This window comes from Cottoperca gobio, chromosome 13, assembly GCF_900634415.1.
Source record: "Cottoperca gobio chromosome 13, fCotGob3.1, whole genome shotgun sequence".
Classification (NCBI taxonomy): domain Eukaryota; kingdom Metazoa; phylum Chordata; class Actinopteri; order Perciformes; family Bovichtidae; genus Cottoperca; species Cottoperca gobio.
The window spans coordinates 17,550,796-17,569,009 of NC_041367.1; the positions used below are offsets into that span (position 1 = coordinate 17,550,796).

General features: G+C 43.5%; 1 protein-coding gene across 1 annotated transcript in view; it reads left to right on the plus strand.

The window, feature by feature from the left end:
- The first annotated feature begins 79 nt into the window (after nt 1–79).
- Nucleotides 80–18,214, plus strand: part of LOC115017827 (LHFPL tetraspan subfamily member 6 protein) — a 39,881-nt gene continuing 21,746 nt past the window's right edge. Inside the window, exons 1-2 of the mRNA XM_029446527.1 lie at nt 80–360; nt 1,186–1,705. Coding sequence (XP_029302387.1) covers nt 1,321–1,705 — 385 coding nt within the window. The 5' untranslated portion in view covers nt 80–360; nt 1,186–1,320. The remainder of the gene's footprint in view (nt 361–1,185; nt 1,706–18,214) is intronic.

Here is an 18,214-nt window from a genome sequence, read left to right on the forward strand (position 1 = left end):
CTCCGCCTCCCTCTCCCTCTCTCTCTCTCTCTCCCCCTCTCTCTCTCTCCCTCTCTCTGAGCAGGAATGTGGAAACAGGAGTGCAGTCAGTCAGCGCCTCACGTTTCTGCACAGCACAGGAGTGAATAATTGATCTTTGCCTCGGTTAAATGTATTGATGAGGACGGAGTGATTTGTGAACGGATTCTGCGGACACTTTTTAGATTTATATTATTTGGTACGAACGCATTTATTTTCTCTTTTTTTTTTCTCGAGTGAAGAAAAGTTTGCTTTGAGACCCAACACAGCTGGAGTCAGCAGATGGAAATATAACCTCTCACTATATACCGAGCGCACCTTATTCCGGAGGTCTCCCAACATGTAAGATTTCTTCTTCCTTTTCCTTTTTCTTTTCCTTGTTTTCATGATTCACATTCCGACAGTGTGAGCACTGCGATAATACAGCGTTGATCGGCGAGGTCACCCCTAACGAAAAATCACTATATGTTTCTGTAGTGGCTGTTCCTGCAGGGACTTCTAATGTGTTTCCTTAACAAAATGTCTACTTTCCATTGCTTTTTTGGTACTTAATTTGGTATTTCATATGATAATAACATGCCATAGGCTGTGTGTGTAGCTCTGCTGTGATGTGTGTGTATAATATAATTATAACGTTTATTATAGGAATGTTATTGCCGTTTCTAGAAGAGTTTACATTGTTTTAAAATAGTACTACATGCACTGTAGCCATACCAGTTGTTCCAAAAATAGCCGTTCTGTTGGGATATAGTAGTTATTTGGAATTTTGTGAACTAACATATAATATTTTAAAATGTCCATATAATGATAAAGGAAAGAGCTTTATAGGAGTAAGTAAAATGGAGAATAACCGTTGCTCTCAGCTTATCAAACAAGAGTTGATTATTTTGTATTGAATATATTGATCGACTATGCTAATTTGTAAGCTATGTCCAGTTTTATTTATCTGCTTTCTTCAGAGTTTAGTAAAAAGAAAACATAGAAAAACAGATCTAAGAAAATAAAGAGTGATTATGCTCTTGACTTGGATTCTGTCATATTGGTGTCCTATAGCTGAAATTGTAATAACTCCGGAACAGGTTTCTGATTTTTAGCTCATCAAGCTGTGACTTTTCACATTATTTGTTCTCACATATGACTTTTTTGTCTTTTCTGTTTCTCTTCCAGGGACCGGGAGTCACTGAGAAGGTGAAGGCTGCTAGTGTTAAATGCTCACTGCAAGGCTTCCCACAACACAGTGACTACTCATATAACTGCTGTTAGTTCAGTGACTGTGTGTGAACCGTTTGCAGACTGTTTACCATGGCGTCTAGTCTAACATGTACGGGTGTTATCTGGGCCCTGCTGTCCCTGCTGTGTGCTGCTGCCTCCTGCGTTGGCTTCTTTATGCCCTACTGGCTGCTGGGGACACAGATGGACAAGCCAGTGTCCTTTGGCACATTTCGGCGCTGCTCTTACCCGGTGAGGGACGAGGAGAAGCAGGCCACGGTGATGCTGGAGCAGTGTGGACGCTACGCCTCCTTCAATGGCATCCCGAGTCTGGAGTGGAGGATCTGCACAGTGGTGACTGGCGTGGGATGCGGCCTCCTCCTGCTGGTGGCCCTCACAGCTCTCATGGGCTGCTGCATCTCGGATCTCATCTCGCGTACAATCGGCCGCGTGGCCGGCGGCATCCAGTTTGTTGGAGGTGAGTTTACATTTCGGTGTTGTTTGTGTTTGTACCTGCGAGCAACCCGGACCCCCGATCATCACAATATGGGTGTGCAGAGGCTCAGATTACAATTATAAAGAGATCAAGTTTTGAGCTGTCATATCCCATGATGGTTTGTTTTGCATTGAAAGATTACAGATTCTCTATTACTCCTGAAATATACATGTTTATAGAGAACTTGGAGGTTTTAATGGCTTAACTTCTCATCAAATTTGTTTCATGAACAGCAGGGTTGTTCATGAAACAGGATCACATTTGTGAGGGAACAAGGAGACACAGAAATCTTGATAAACATGAAAATCTCACCTCTGGCCAACTTTTCTTTGCCAACAACAAACCTGCTGTCGGCCCAGCAGTCGTTTCCTCAGATACTCAGTTCCACGAAAAATATAAAAGTGTCCAAGTGAGATGTTGGTCATGATACCAGTTTAATGACGCCAGATCAGTTTACATCTCTTAACTCATGACTTAAAAACAACAAACACACTTCTGCACATTTCTGTATTGGAGTGAATATTTGAAAGAATGTTGAAAATGTACCACATTTAAAGTTTGGCTTTACTCCCATTTAAGAAGCTTGGATTGGTCTCACATATTGTAAATAGGGTGAAGCATATCATAACATTTTCATAATACCTTCCTGTGCTTTACAGATTATAGATTTCGCAGATTTTGGCATCAATTAATATCTTTTGTTTTTCGTTTGATGGAAAATTGAGCTTCATTTGGACTTTCCTAAAATATGTCAGTGTGATTTTCTGCTCTGGTTTTGATCCGGATTTTGCGCCTCAAAGTTGAAAAGAAACACACGCCCTTTCTCTTGCTCTTTGCAAAAATAGAGTCCTGTCCCCGCTGCAGCTCTGGCCATGGAAATGTCCACGACATCGGCTTTGTTTATGTGTGCTGTTGGTTTTGCACATTTGTTCTCCCTGGACGCGAGGTCTGAGGGAAGGCTTCCATTGAAGCTGCAAGTTTCTCTACCCCAGTTTAAGAAGCTGCGGCACTCCAGCCCTCTCATTAACTCAAAAACATTTGCTCGCATACTGTGGCTCACCAATCTGCTATTCACAATCCCCATCACTTCAGTTTGGCTTTAAAAAAGTGATGTGACAGAAAAGCAGGTTGCAGGCAGATTTGACAGAGCTGCCAGGTTTTTCAGAGGGATAAATCCAAAGAGGACCACCACAACGTGCCACGTCCTAGTTCTTAGCTACTTAGGAACATCAGTATTAATGATGTATAATATGGAGGATGATGAAGGTGAAGGCTGGCTGACTTATTCAGAAATGTGCACTTTTATGTAAGAAGGCCTCCTTATAAGCTCTCAGTAACCCCATACATACAGTATTACAGCAAGCTGCTATTTTTGGTTACAGGATTAAAAAAATCCCTGTCTGTCTTTTGTGCGATTTCTCTCTTTCGTAGACTCACAAATCCAGACACGCATGAATTTAGATGGCGGGAGAGCGAAGGAAGGCGGGGTACAATACAAGGGGCACCCGCGCGGTTCTTTTTTAACTTGAATGCCGGTGAGCCAAAGGGCAGAGATGTCTCAGAAGGGCTAATTGGAAGTGACACAATTGGGAAGTTCAGTGGGCCGCTCCGTGTATTGTCTTCTATCACTTCCAAAGAAATGTCGAGGCGGGCAGGGTAAATTGGGAGAGAGAAGAAAAAATACCTGATTATTGAAACATTCGGCATTCACTTCTTATTAACCATGTACCTCACTGAGACATAAAGAGCCGCGGGGGGAATACCAAAATGTGTGCCGAGAGATATAATCAAACCTCAGCGGACGGTGAGAGTGAGTAAATGAGGCGAACAGTTGATGAGGCAACACGTTTGAATTCACCAGATGCGAAAGGAGCCTCGTGGTTCACTGTCTGATGCCAGTGTCTTCCTCTTTTCTTGTTTCCTCTGCTCCTATTGTAGGCCACTAATGAAGAGTGTCTTACCCACAAGGAAATGGCCTCTGGGCTGCCACAAGTAAAACATCCACTTTATTTATTTCTGTAATTTATCTCAATCCCATGAACTAGATTAGAGCTGAACGGATTTATCAGTGCTCTATCTCGTTAGCTGCACCACTGACTGAAGGAATACCCTTTAACAATAGCTATTGTTGTTGCTAGTGTTGTTGTTTACCTCCTCTAATGCTTTGGATGCTTTTCTCGCAGAGTTCACTATGGACAAGTTGTTCCAGAGTTGGTTAATTGCTAATGGCAAAGGCCCAGATTTCTCTACAGGCCAGAGAGTTTGAGTCTGAGTATGAGACTATGAGACTGTTCTGGCTCATAAATCAAAGGCCTGAGCGCTCTGTGCTGCTTACATTAAACAACTGCCTGTGTGGTAGTTTCTTGTCTTAGCTTTGCAGCGGTGCGGACTCCAAACGACTGTGGCACAGACGGGAGCGAAAGACATTAAAAGATTCTTGACTTGGATTTGGTTGTTAGTGATTTTGATAGCCCCCCCCCCCCCCAGAGCCTCAATTTGTCTTTTGGGTGCCTCAAGCAGAGCTGTACACAGCGTGAAGAAAGCTACAGTATTGTGTGTTTTGCACAGGCATAATATAAGACCTCTATGCATGTACCTTTTTAAATACTTTGTTTTTTCCCTCGGCTCACTAACCTAATTTTTGCTTTTGCTTCCTCTACGTGTATTTCGTCGCTTTCCTCTCTGTTTTGTTTTGACATTTGCTATTTGATTGCCTCATGATGACTGACACTTTGACAGGCCCCGTGATTGGATGACAGGTCTGCTCCATCACCAATCATATATTAGGCATAGCGATGGGAGCGTGGGGCCTCATCACCAAGTCCGTCGCTAATGGGCTTTTTTTTCATACTGAGATACCACTTTCACTTTATAACACCTCGGATTGGTGGGGGCATCTAAAAGTGAGATCCCTGATCTGTCCATGGAACGCTTTGGGAATGTGTCGATCTCTAAGAGAAACAGATTTTCTCAATTGAAAGAATAGAAGTACACAGCAGTCAGCGGTATCAGTATATGCCCTTTTTAAGACAAGCAATCGAATATAACTGCTGTGATACAATAAACAAAGGCTCCAAAGTTTGGATCATAAGTCACATTAGGAGAGACAGTGATAAAGCATTGTTCCAAAACATGCCTGAAATCTCTAAAAGAAAATATATTGCCTTGACCCGTGGAGAATGTCAGGTGGCTTGAGATCACTTTAACTCTTGATAAAAATGTCAGGAGACATGGCTTCTGAAGGCTAGATGATAAAGGCTGTACTTTATTGAGAAGGTGTTGAACTGCTGCGTCCTTGAAACTGAAGGCGAAATTACAAGACAAATAATATGATGCGTGAAAGGCTGTACTTTTTCAGGTATTTTGTAGGGGCAGTATACAGGGTGCAGGCAGAGGACTTCATATGAGCTGCTGCTGGTTTAGAGGATATGCAGACCTATGACGTGTGCTGTCCCAATGGGATAAAAAAAAGAAGAAGAAGTTTAAATCAGCTCAACACAGCATATTTCACTGCCATAAGGGAAGGTTGTGGTCAGCAGGGAATCTATACAATCTAATTGTGTCTGTCATTGTTGGGAGAAGTACTGATTACAGTTTTCAAAGTCATCACTGCTGGATGGGCAAAAAACATTTATTATTGATTAGAGACATTTAATTTCTATTACATTAAATATTACCCTTGGGCTCTGACAGTCCTTTGATTCAATGAGATGAGAAAAATGTGTGTTTTCACATGCATTTGTGCTTTGTGATGCTCCCATGTGAGGCCTTTCAGAGTGAAACATACATTTATGTTTATGTTGCAAAACCTTTGGATTGGATTTTTATTAATTTATTCTTCAAAGCAGAATTGGCTAAAACTTCAATGAGATTGAACGTATAAACAGAATTTAATAAAAGTAGATGACACTATATTGGGCTGGTCTGAACAAAAGGACATGTATTGTGGAGGAAACAGTACAATGCACTGGGTCTAGCCTCCGCTCTGTGTACAGGCTTGTTGGCCGCACTGGTTGAATACTTCCCTCACCCGCCTCCACTGCAGTTGATCTGAACTATCAAATAATTGGCTGTGTTGCCTTCTGGGAAAGCTTCTCCATTTCGTTTTCTGGTTGATTGGCTGTGTTTACACCTCTGTGCCAGCATCTCGTTTGCCCACACTGGTTTGCAATATCAGTAAAGACAGCCGCAGAGAGGATACACACATGAAATACGTTCAACTCTGGGTATGCCTCCGTTTTAAGTTTATCATTTTCCTGGGTAGCTCTAATGTTCCCCTAGAGGTGACCTGTAGCATGTAATAAAGTGTCCTCATCATGTGTTATATAAAATAACAATGTATCACATCTGTCTGCACTGCCTCTGTGGCTCAAAGTGTATGTCAAGGGCATGTGCACGAGCGATACATTTAAAGACATGTAAATAAATTACAGATGGGCTGCCATTTTTCCAAAATGCTGCCAAGGGCTATTTGGCACAGGAGTGTGTTGTCCTGTTTGAGAGCCATACCAACACAGCCAGGAGCTTTGTCCTTGTGTCGGCTTTGTGAGTTCTTGCCAGCTGGATCCCGCCCAGTCCCAGAATGTGTGCTTCCACTCCCCTCTCACCACCAGTGCTCATTTTCAAGAGGTACAACAAAATGAAATCGCATCCATATGAGGAAGGCTTTGGGATGAAGAGCTCATGTGTCCGGGGGAGAAGTCTGTCTGGAACGGTGTCTCTTTGACAGTCATTGTTTAACGGTGTCCGATCACGAGACATTTCCGGGGCGATGGGTAAATATTCCCTGACGGAGTTCCATGTGTATCCTTTTACTCCCAAAAACTTATTGCTTACTGCATTCATTCGTACTCAAAGGCCCGCCAGTTTGATGTGATGATGATGAACTACACTGTCTCATCTGTCATGTAGGCATAAAACTAATGAGATAGCACCGGCCCATATGTTTGAGAGGAAACAGCCAGGCCTCTTCACTACGGACAAGAGTCTTCTGTAATGGTTTTTTGAACGCTATCTCGCTCTTCATTGCTTACGTTTCCGGCCACTGATGGTTATAAAGTGATCGTCTCTTCCTCTGGCTTGATTGATCACCTAAAGTGCAGACCCCTATTGCAACACTGTAATGCGCTCATTGAGCCCGGCAGCTATTTTTGCTCAACATACAGTTCCCTGACCCCGCTGCCAACATCACCACAAGGGTGTTGGGAGTCAGCGAAACGTAGCCTTTGCGCCATAGGCAGTCTATTCTCTGCAACACTTTAGTGCAGGCTTCTTTCACCTTTCCCCTAATTCTGCTTTCTGTCCACCCCTCTGTGTGCTTCCTCTCTCCTTCTCCATGTCCTTCCCTTCCTCTCCTCATTGCAGTGGCTGTGCACATTGCTGTCTGCTGCAAGCAGGGGAAAAAAAGTAGATTAGGCCAGTACGCAGTGACCCAAAGAGTGGACCTGGGCTCAGCCAGAAAGTTAGAAAGAGGAGAACAGATGAAATCAAAAAAAGAGACAGAAACAGAGAGAAACAGGGCGGAAAGCCCAGCATCAACAGGGATTTAGTTGTGTCAAACAGGAAGTCTGGGCAACCAAAGGATAGACAGAAGGGTTATTTCAGTCTGTTCCTCTGTTAAGTCATTGTTTTCACTGCCATAGTAGCAGGCGTGCTGCATATCGGGTTGCTTTTGTCACTCAGAACAGAACAGTTCCAGAAAACGTGTCTGGTGTGACTGCATTCGTGTCTGGCATTAATGCAGCTATAAAAACTGAGAGCAAGGGAGCCTGACAGTTGTGGGGAATGATTGAGTTTGGAATATACATTTGATAGTGCTAATCGTTAATTTGTAAGTAATTTAGAAAGCAAGAATATCAAACATTTGCTGGTTCCAGTTATTTAAATGTGAGGATTTGTTTTATCATTATAAGTAAAAAGATATTTTGGTTTTGGGATGTTGGTTAGACAAAACAAGCACTTTGATTTCTTTTCATAGCCATGCTAGCAGCCAAGTGATAATGTCAACACGCTAACACGGTTGCAATGACAATGCTAGGATGCTGATGTTGAGCAGGTGTACTGTTTCCCATGTTCACCATCTTAGTTTAGTTTAGGTGCTAGCATTTAACTGACATATTTGTTGATGATGAAAATTCAGGAACTCAGGAACCTAATTCATTTCCTTGTGGAGACGTTGTTTCCTGAGATGATTACCCAGGATGTTTCTCTGCTTTAACAGAAAGGGTGATGCAGACAGAAAAGTAATTGTTAACACATATCCAGTCTTTGCCGATGACACCTAAAACAGCGAATATGTGAATAGATGAATCACCGCTCAGACAGATGCTCAACAGATGGTGCTGGCTCTGCTTCTCTGTATCACTGGTGACACACATTGTGGAGGGCATGTTAATGTCAGTGCCCCTAGCCTGTACTTACAGTGAGCAATACTTTAGTCACAGGTAGGGATACAGGAATAAACCCTTTTCTTGCGGGTTGAGCCGTCTTAGTGCTTGTGTCTGTAGCAGATAAACCCAATTGTGTGAACAGAAACACAAAAAGAGAACTGGGGAGACAAAAACAACCTGTCTTCCTGAACTTCACCACATGTTATGTCTAATTAGGAATGAAGAAGATTGAAAGCCCACATTTGTCCTGTTAGATATCTCTGAGGGAGTCAGAAGCCATGGGTCGGCTGAATAAATGAATAAGTATGGATTAGATGGATTGGGCCTGAGCCGTTTGGGATAAAGTAGTTTGCTCAGTATTCAGAGCCTGTTTTACAGTCTCAGAGGCACTGTGCCTTTAACACTACAGTTAATTATACCCTGTTCTTCCTAGTGAGGGGGAATGTGAGGTCAATACTTCTTTTGTGCTGCCTTCTCATAGGTCAAATAGCAGGCCAGCGAGGAAATAGAATATGGGCTGTACGAATGGAGAAAGATATGCGAATAATATGTATTTTTGGTAACATCATCCAGAGTTATTCCCTTTTCTATATTTGCTTTACCCTCGCACCAATAGTTACATTATATTGTGAACTTCCAAGTCCCAAAGAGGCAATGCGACGACCCACTCAAGAATGAGCAATTTTTGTCCTTTTCGCCACTTTGACTCATGGATGTCTTATTTCATTTGACTCAGTGTGTCTGAGTATGTCCTTAATCCTATCCCTGAAAGGCTAGGAATAACATTAAGAGTTGCAACAAGAGCCCGAGCTCTCATGGTTGGTAATGTGTGGAAAAGAGTTGCCTCTGTCTCCGGGAGAATTAGATCAGGGTCAGTGAGCAGCTCTGGGACACAATCTTTGTGTCCCTGAGTGGGTCACTCAAACACACATGCTCCTGCTGCTAGACAGGGAGGACAGGTGAAGGTGGCGTAAAAGGCAGCTGGAGATCAGATCAGAGGAGGACGGGGGGTCACCTGTGCACATGCATTTGTCTGTCACGCCGCACTCTGTTAATGACGTTGGGACGGTAGTTGTGTGAAAAGGACTTGTGCTCTTGTAAAGTGTTCATTTGTTGCTTCTAGTATCTCTCTGTTTGTTTGAAAGTGCCTGTAGTTTAGCCTGCATGTGTCTCAGTTTATTAATGTCCCGTGTGCTGAGGCCAGGGCCCTGCCTTTGCTGTCTGCCTCAAGTAATGAAGGGAATTTAGGGTAAATATATTCTGTTGCCCTGCTAAGCTCCCAAACCTCAGAACCACTACCAGTATAATTTGAGGCTTTTAATGAGCACGCTTGTTGCACAAGAGAAAGTGTTAGAATGGAGTACATTTCTCAGCTTTCCTTTTGTTTTCTTTTTAGTCGGCTAAAATCTATATTCAGCTGGCGATTGTGAATGCTAACAGTAAAGGATTCCCCATTACGATTTCAGCTTATATAAATTAGAGGCGGCAAGACCCTCCAGAGAATTAGTGTGTGTGTGTGTGTGTTTAGTGATCAATACAAATAAGACTTCATGTAGAATGTGCATTGTGGGCTTTTCTTGAAGCCTTGCAGAAACACGCCATCAAAGGCAACCTGACGTGGTAAAAATCAAAATGTCACTCATGTCCCGTCATTATCATAAAATGACAATCCTGTAAGTGTGCGGCATGAAATTATGTCTCAGGAGAAGAAAAGTGTGCATGTCTCCGTTTTGTGGCTCACGGCTGTACTTGTGAAGACCGGGGAGGGTTTAGTTTTAAGGTGGAAGGCGTCGCGGTGTGACTCCAGTTTTGCTTTGCTTCCCAGACTCTCATTCCAGCTGGCCAGCAGTGGTTGGGTGGGCTCTCCCCTTATAGGATCTGGTTTCCACAGCAGCAGGGGGTGCAGACGCAAAGAAGAGAGAGAGGGAGGGTCAACATTTGGAGAAATCCCCTGAGCCTTGTCGTGGTCAGTGTTCTGTTGCTCAAGATAAGCAAGTTAAGCTACAAGTTGCCTTTTGATTCACGAAGCAACACACCAACATTCTGCTGATAGTCTGTTTAGCTCCAAAAAGTCTATTTTTACCAGCCGCGTGCAGATTGTAGTCAAGCCTCAACAGTTAAACAGCACCTTGTTAACTTGCCTTCTGGTGAACCCAGAAGAGAGAAAAATTCAGCAACAACAGCAAGACATAAACAAAACCGGGCCAGAAAGAGCTTCAGTCAGGCAGTTACTCTATGTAGCCAGCAGACAAAGGCTGTGAAAGTGCTCTGGAATAAGAGGCCCGGAGATGGGACGCCTGTAAGGCAGAGAAGCCGGATGTATTTTGAGCCACTCTGTCTAAACTGCAGCCCTCTGAGAGCATAACTCAAGGTCTCTGGAATGCTCAAAGAGAGCTCCATCTCAGAGAGAGCTAGAGGAGGCTATAAACAGGACGGAGGATGTGCTCTACCCTTATTTGTATGTGTTTATGAAGATCAGCATTAGCTGATGGCCATATAAAGGATTGTTTGGAAAGAAGAGCTTGGTGGAAGAGCTGCACAGAGCTGTCTGAGGTTTTCATTAAACGACAATAACAAATTGAATAGAATGATGTTAGCGTTCAAATGTGAGGAACTTGCTTTGAAAAGTTTTGTCAGATGCAGTTTACAAGTAGCTGTATGCAGATAGTATCAGCAGCGATACGATCAGAACAAAGAACAGCCTGGTCCACTTTATTACTATTGAATGGAGACAAAATGTCACAGAAAAGTGAAATGAAAAGCTGAGAGTTGAGCTTCTTTCCAAAGGGAGCATGGGAACAAAGGTACGTTTGATCCAGCAGAGTGACTTTGCTCGCTGCACTAATTCTGGGTCTGGACCAGTCTGAGCCCCCCGGTGTTGTTCTCCCAGGCCTGACTACACCCAGTTGCTGACCCATTCGCTCCCTGGGGGTCCCCATGGCAACGGCGAGCTGTCTCTACTTACAGTTACATCAGAAATTATTACAGAAAGTTTTCCTGGGAGTGATTTAGAGTAGCACTGCGACTGAACCCAGGGCTTTTAATCACATATTCCAGCTATCGCTTGAGCTGGTTTGGTCTCTAGCGGGAGATGGTGTGGATGAATCGAAAAGATTAAATATGACTTATTCTCCGGCTTTATGGACTCACCAACATAATGAAAACACCAATCCTCAGTGTACAGCTCCAAGATAATACAAACCCTGACCACCATCATTTGTATGCTTTGTGTTGCGCCGTTCATTTTAAATAAATTGTCGCAAGACAATGTAATCTAAATCCATTCAAAAGCGAGAATAGGATCATTTCATTTGTTTTTTCCTGGCAGTGTCTAGTATTCAGTATTGATTTTCTTTTTTATGAAATACATGAGCCTCATTATAGTCTCTATACCCAAGTGGTATAGTATGTACGCATCATTACATGGGGAAATTGGAAGGACGCCAGAAGGCTTTTAACGGACACAACTAAAGACAAGGGCGTCACCTGTTAAGGTGAAGCAGAATGGACTATTTGTAATTACAGAGTGATTATACTGTATGTGGAGCCAAGCCCCCGGGAGGTGAAGCGTACTGCTCCGCTGCCACTGATATCACTCACATCTACTTATCTCCTGCACCGCCAGCTAAGACTTGATCATTAGTGAACGTGTTGCTATCATGACCGTCCCGATACTGCTACTCCAATGCTGGTCCTTTGTTGGCCTTCCCCTCAGGGCAACTTCCTCTCCTGCATCCTGCTGCCTTGTGTCTCTCTGCTAGAGCACGTACATGTGGGGGGAAAATTAAGATATGGCTTTCATTAGAAAATTGTCAGAGGGGCTTTACGAATTGAATTTGGCACTTTCACAAGGCAAGGCACGCACTTCATGTGATTATTTCAGGGCGAAACCACACAAATAAAAGGAGATTCAGCTGATTGCTTGTCATAACAACATAGTTTCAGTGGCTGGCTGCACTCTTCTGACAAAGCGATGGCAGGTTAGAAGTCGATGTTATTTTTTCTCACATCGCTGGATCTCTGTGAGAGCTGCTGGATCAGGGAGTGAAGTCCTTCAAAGCTGTTCTGCTCAACAAGTTTCAGCCTGACCCTGACGTGCTCCACCATCTGACATTTGAAGATAACCACAGAGTGAGTGACTGGCCGGAGTGTGCTTTTTATTTTTATTATTTTCAAACAGAGAGCTCTCAGCCTCACTCATGACGAATGCCGAAAGCCTCGTCATGAGCAAAGAGAGAGATAATAGAAGCGGAGAAGTCAGGCACTCAGGCCTGCTGATAACACGCTGCAGACTGTCAGTCACACAGCAGTGGACAAAGCGTAGGTTGTACTATTTCGATTGCCTGTTTGATATCTGACTTTTGATCTGATGTTATACTGACGTTTTCTCTCACAGTCGACTGGCCCAGAAATAGAATGTTAGCCAATATTGTAACTGCATCAGCTCTCTGGCAAAGGTGGCTTTTATAGAGGGAAGCTGGACATCCTTCATTCAATAGTTACACTACACATCACCCGTGAACAGCAGCGACATCAAAGTTAGTCTGTAAGCCATCCGGTAAACTGACCCAGGCTGCACGCACAAAATGTCAATAAGAGCAGAGACAGCTGCACAGTGTACAGATACCCTGCATTACCCTGCTGGGTTTTGATCACTAGATGTCCATTATTATCTCAGCGTCTTCCCCTTCAACCTCCACTGTGTCTGAAGCTCTGAGATCATTTAGCTTCCACTTCCTTAGGCAATGCAGTTGAAGATGAGTAATCTATGAGTTAGTTAGACCGTCAAAGAAAAAGACGAGAAACAGCTGAAAAGCATGTGGAAATCACATCACGAGCAGGAGTTTATTATGTTTCTTGGTGGATGCATTCTTTTTGATCAGGCTGCAAAGCAAGAGCTGCACCTCTTAATGAAAATCAAGTGACTGCTCTGCTTGAGAAACTGGTATATCTGTGTATTCTACAATGGATTTCAGTCAGTGTGTTTGTTGCATGTTGCAAAATATCCAGAAAGGAGCACGGCCTGGAAACAAAATGTGATCTTTATCATCTTGTTAACATTACTAAAGCCTCTTTTTTTTTGAACAGCACACTGTCTCATATATCTATAAAGTATATAATAACGAGACAGGAAAAACAGTAGAGGCCAAATGAAATGTCAAAGGTTTCAAAGGAAATCTGACGGCTTAGTATTTCAAAGTATTCTCAATGGTTTGGAGCTTTTATGTGAATCTCACATTCTCTTCTGGAAAAATGGCAAATATATGGTTGCTGGTCAATCCACAGCTTTGTTCTCTGTCCTCCAGAGACACTTAAAGTGAAAGAGTGGAGACGAGCTGAGCACTTTCTCCTGAGCAGTTGTCGGCCGGCTACTGGCAACTGGCGCGTGGAGATTTCCCCCGCGACGTGCATTTAGTTTGAAAAGACGCTTTTGTACCACACATACGCCACTCCAAACTTGAAACAAAAAAAAAAGCATGTTTTTTACCGCTGTAATGTGTGAAAGAGGGATAGCGGCCCAAAGTGTAAACCTGCATGGTTTGATAAGAAAACCAGATACATCAATGGGATGAAATAACTGAGTGGTTCGTAAATACTTCTTTGAGTTTGTAATTTCCTTTATAGAAAAAAACTAAACAGTTTACTTTCTAAAGTCTAGTCAAAAGCTCCCCTGGGTTTTACAAACATCCTCTTTCTTGGAAGGCAACTGAACAAAACAACATTTCAAAGCAGACAGCTTGTACAGTGGTATCCTAGGGATTTAAAGGTGTGTTGTTGTCGAGCCAAATTATTCAAACAGTCATCCTTCCCACTGCTTATTGATGGGCTCTCAGCAGGGTGTCGCTGAGTCAGGAGACACCTGCCCTGATCCCCAGCAATCTGTAATCATGATCAAAGCTCAGATCCGTCAGCGAGGAGCCCGGTAGTGTCCTTGCTCTCGGCTTTGTTGTTTTCAGCGTGCTCTTCTACCCTTGGAAAGCCCTGCAGGCAGATACACGGGAGGCGTAGTGGTAGCTGTGTGGACAGTGCAGGGTGGAGACACGAGCAGGCACCAGGCCAGGGCTTGTGACAGGCGCGTCTGCAGGACATATTGATTTGTGAAAAGAGATATACGTCCTCTCCGGTGCTACCGACAGACCACTGTTTGGCACTTGATGATGAACAACTTTCTGCTGCCTCGCTGTGTGCTCTGGACGTGTTTCTCCTAACACTTTTTCATTCTACATTCTTCACATACTGTACTTTGTTCTTTTCTCTCTGACATCCAGCCATTGACCTTCTGATTTTGTCTTGTCTTAAAAACCCACCAAATAATTAATCCTACAGCGAACGTCTAGCGATTAAGGGAACCCCCCTCGCACTTTGGCTAAACATATCATCCTCTTACATGCTCTTCTATCTTACCACTTTGTGGTAATTACCCCGTTGTTAGACCTTGAGCTTGAGAAGTAACACCTCACCAAGGGCAACGTGTCGCGTGCAGAGCACCACTATGATTCATTGGCATGTATATGGCTGGCTATATATCTTCAAGAAGCATTAATAGGTGGGGGGGTGTGAGGTGAACATGGGGAAAATGTGCTGCTGTCGCTTGAGTGGCTGCTAATGCGGTCTTTCCAGAGATAATATGAAACCATTGGAAAGACGATGTGTTATTATTATGTTCTAACGGCCTGAACAATACAAATGAAATGCTGTACATAGGTTCTCCATAACCAATATTAATATGTACCGTATATGGGTGTAACTCATTCCCTTGAGCCCAAGGTGACACATTTGATTGCTTGTTTTGTCCAACCAACAGTTCAATCCCCAAGAACGTTCAATTTACTATGATATAAAACAGAAAAGTGTCAAATCCTCACATCTAAAGAACTTTAACCAGTGAATATTTGGCATTTTTGCAGAACTCAAACGATTTAATTTAAATGTTCTGCTGATTGAATAATTGATTATTTGCTTCAGCAATAAATGTATATCTTTTATATTACTTTATTCAAACCTTATAAGCATCTCAAACACTGGATCACATTTTGGCTGCTCCACTTTTAAAAGTGGAAAGCAACACTCCACCCTCTCTCTCGACCATCCCATTGCTTTCTGCTGTGGCACGTCAACTGTGATCCAGACCTAATCTACCAGCCCAATAGTGAGGTCCCTGCAGGGAGCCAGGGGGCCCCAGGCCCCACACCATTGCCTCATCCGTCTTCACGACAGGCTACGGGACAGGCTACAGGCAGGGGCCAGCCTAGCGCCTGTCCTGTCGTGCTTGCATATGAAGAGCTACGAGGAGATTCTGAACCCCGAAGCCTTCATCTGGTCACCAGGTGGGCACTAGAACAGTGGCTTGTCTCTTCCCCGACGCTCTGTCAGTGAGCCTGGAAATAAAAATCAGTGAAGACGGACCTTTTTTCCACAGCAGGGAGCCTCCAGCCTGCTCAGGGGCAACAAGCAGGCGCGACCGTGCTTGCACTCAGAGGTGACGATGAGCAAATAGCCTGGGAAGTTGCTTTCCTGTTTTCACTTCGGGTTCCACTTTTGTTTTGGAAGCTGCTCACATATCACACATAAATATTTGCTGAAACAACATTTAATATTTTTGTTTTCTTCCTATTGTAAATTTCAGTTGTTGCTTTGTCACGTAGCCAGATTAGAGCAAACAATCAGTCTCGCAGTTATGCAAACAGATGCATATGGTGCAGAGGGAGCCAAAGATGCTCCCCATCAGTGTGTGTGTGTGTACTATACTACGCTAAGATTTTAGGAAGACAAAAAACAGTTTGCAAGTCATTTGTGTGCTTTGTTGCTTGTGTTTTTTTTTACACAATGCATCAATCTGACTGTAGTTTGAAGGCTTCACAGTTTGTTTAATTATGTGAATTTTCAGAAGTCAGTATTTGCTGGCTGTTTACCCACATCCAAATGTTTTATTATCAACGGAACTGCACTATAAGCATCCGTTTAACAGAATATGCATATGAATATGCATCACAATCTTGGTGATGTTTTGTGCACACTGTATATACGTCAACATTCAACTTTTAAGCGCCACCGTACTGTAGCAGACAGACCTTATGGTGAGTTATTTACTCTGGCAAGTACACTCAGAAAGTCTTGCAATTGTGGCAAAGTGAATAACATGTTGCCTGAGCTCCTTGTTTGTTCCTCTTGAGAGGAAGTCAAATACAGCTTCAACAAACTTCAACTTAACACTGCAGTGAAGGAGACAAACAACCTGTTTCAGCTGATGCCAGATGCCAATTAATCATGGGATTAATTACCCGATTTGAAAGTTTTTGGGGGGTTTTTTGACACCGAAAAATAATCCATGAAATGAGGCATTTGAGATAGCAGCTCATCTCTAAACGTCCCTTCCCTCATTTCACCCACTTCTCTCTGCACCAGCACTCTGAGTAAAGAATACATTAGAGGGTAATGAAATAAGGGCATTTAAAGAAAGATTTGAATTGAGTGTCAGTCATGGGTAGACGATCACATTACCAGTTGTCCGTTGCGATGACTTTCCTTCCCATTAAGAGGTATTATGATCTCATCTAAAATGTAATTATAGGGAAAATAAGCTCATATTGGTGCTGCTGAAATGTTCTGGAATATACAGATAATTTAATTTTTGCTATTCTTTCTCTTGTTTTTGGTGCCTGTATGTCGTTTATTTTTTTGGCTGCATTGGATCAGAAAATCATCATTGGCAGTTCGGCTATTACGACCTACATTTCCTGCATTTACATGAAATGAAAGACATTTGCCGCCTACATTTGCTCCAGTTGTAGGTACAAATCTTTGAAAACCCTGCACGTCTTTAAATTGAGTTAAAAGGAGATTCAGACATGGAAGTCAGAGGGTAAAGATGTTTTTTAATCAGCTTCTTCCTCTGTGGCCCAAACATCAGCTCTGTTACCTCCACTCTTTCCCCCTTCCTTTCCCCCCGCTGCTGAAGGTTGGGGGAGGGTTGTGGAAGGAAATGGGCTCTGGAGGCCGCCCGTGGAATCTTTGCATACCACCAGAGAAAGTGGGAGGGATGTTTTACACCTCCACAGCCTCTAGACCCCCCCCCCCCCCTTCTCCCAATGCCTCCCAGCTAGCATCATAAACTGTGCAGCAGCAGCAGCAGCTGGTGTCAGGGAAAAAGACGGAGAGAGGAGTGACGCCCTGCTATCTCACTTACCATCTTCTTTAAATAAAGGCCAGTAAGCAGAGTGGGGGGGGATTCCACAGAAGAGCGGAAGATGTGGCACCCATCCCTACAACGAATTACCAGATGGAGCAGATCTAAATCAAGTTCCTCCCTGCTATAAATACAATGGAAAACAGGCAGACACAGGCAATAATAAGCGGCAGCATATGCTGTGGTCAACCTCTGTGGGTAGAAAGGAGTGCTATTCCTCCATGCTTTGCATTTCTCCCCTGAATTCATCCATGAAGGCACTCAGTTTAGCACGCACCACAGCAGAGGAAGCCCAGGCAGCAGGTCGCACATGCCAATCAGACCAGTGGCCCTATTTTCATGTTTCCTCCGCTGAGGAAAAACAAGTTGTATCCAATGGAAATTAGGTTATGTGATAAAACCTTATGGTCCAGCAACTGCTCGATATTACAAGAGACTCGGTGCCTTACTATTCTGTAATTGAATGTTGAACAAGGGGCCATTTGGGTTAAAAGCTGCTGTGGTCGCCCCCCCGCCCCCACTACCTATCGGGTATCATAATCTCTGGATGGGTGGAGGAGGGCTTACTTTGTTGGCCCACAAGGATCAATTAAGCCATCATGAGGGAGAGGCAGTAACAAGACGTGTAATGGAAGCGCCATGTTCCTTGGGGAACAGTATTAAATTCATCACCGCCGTGTTTCACACATTTATCACTCGCACATTACAACTTGTAATCACTCACAGATGTCACGGGTGGTGCTGACTCGCTGTCACTCCTCATGTGTTGACACTGGTATCAGTTGCTGCATAATGCATTTAATGTTTGTCCCTGCCAACTGCGGAGCTGTATGTGCAGAGCTCTATGTGAGGATCTAATGCGGACAGATGGAGTTAATTAGATCATCAATTATAATATCTTAACGTAAAATATTA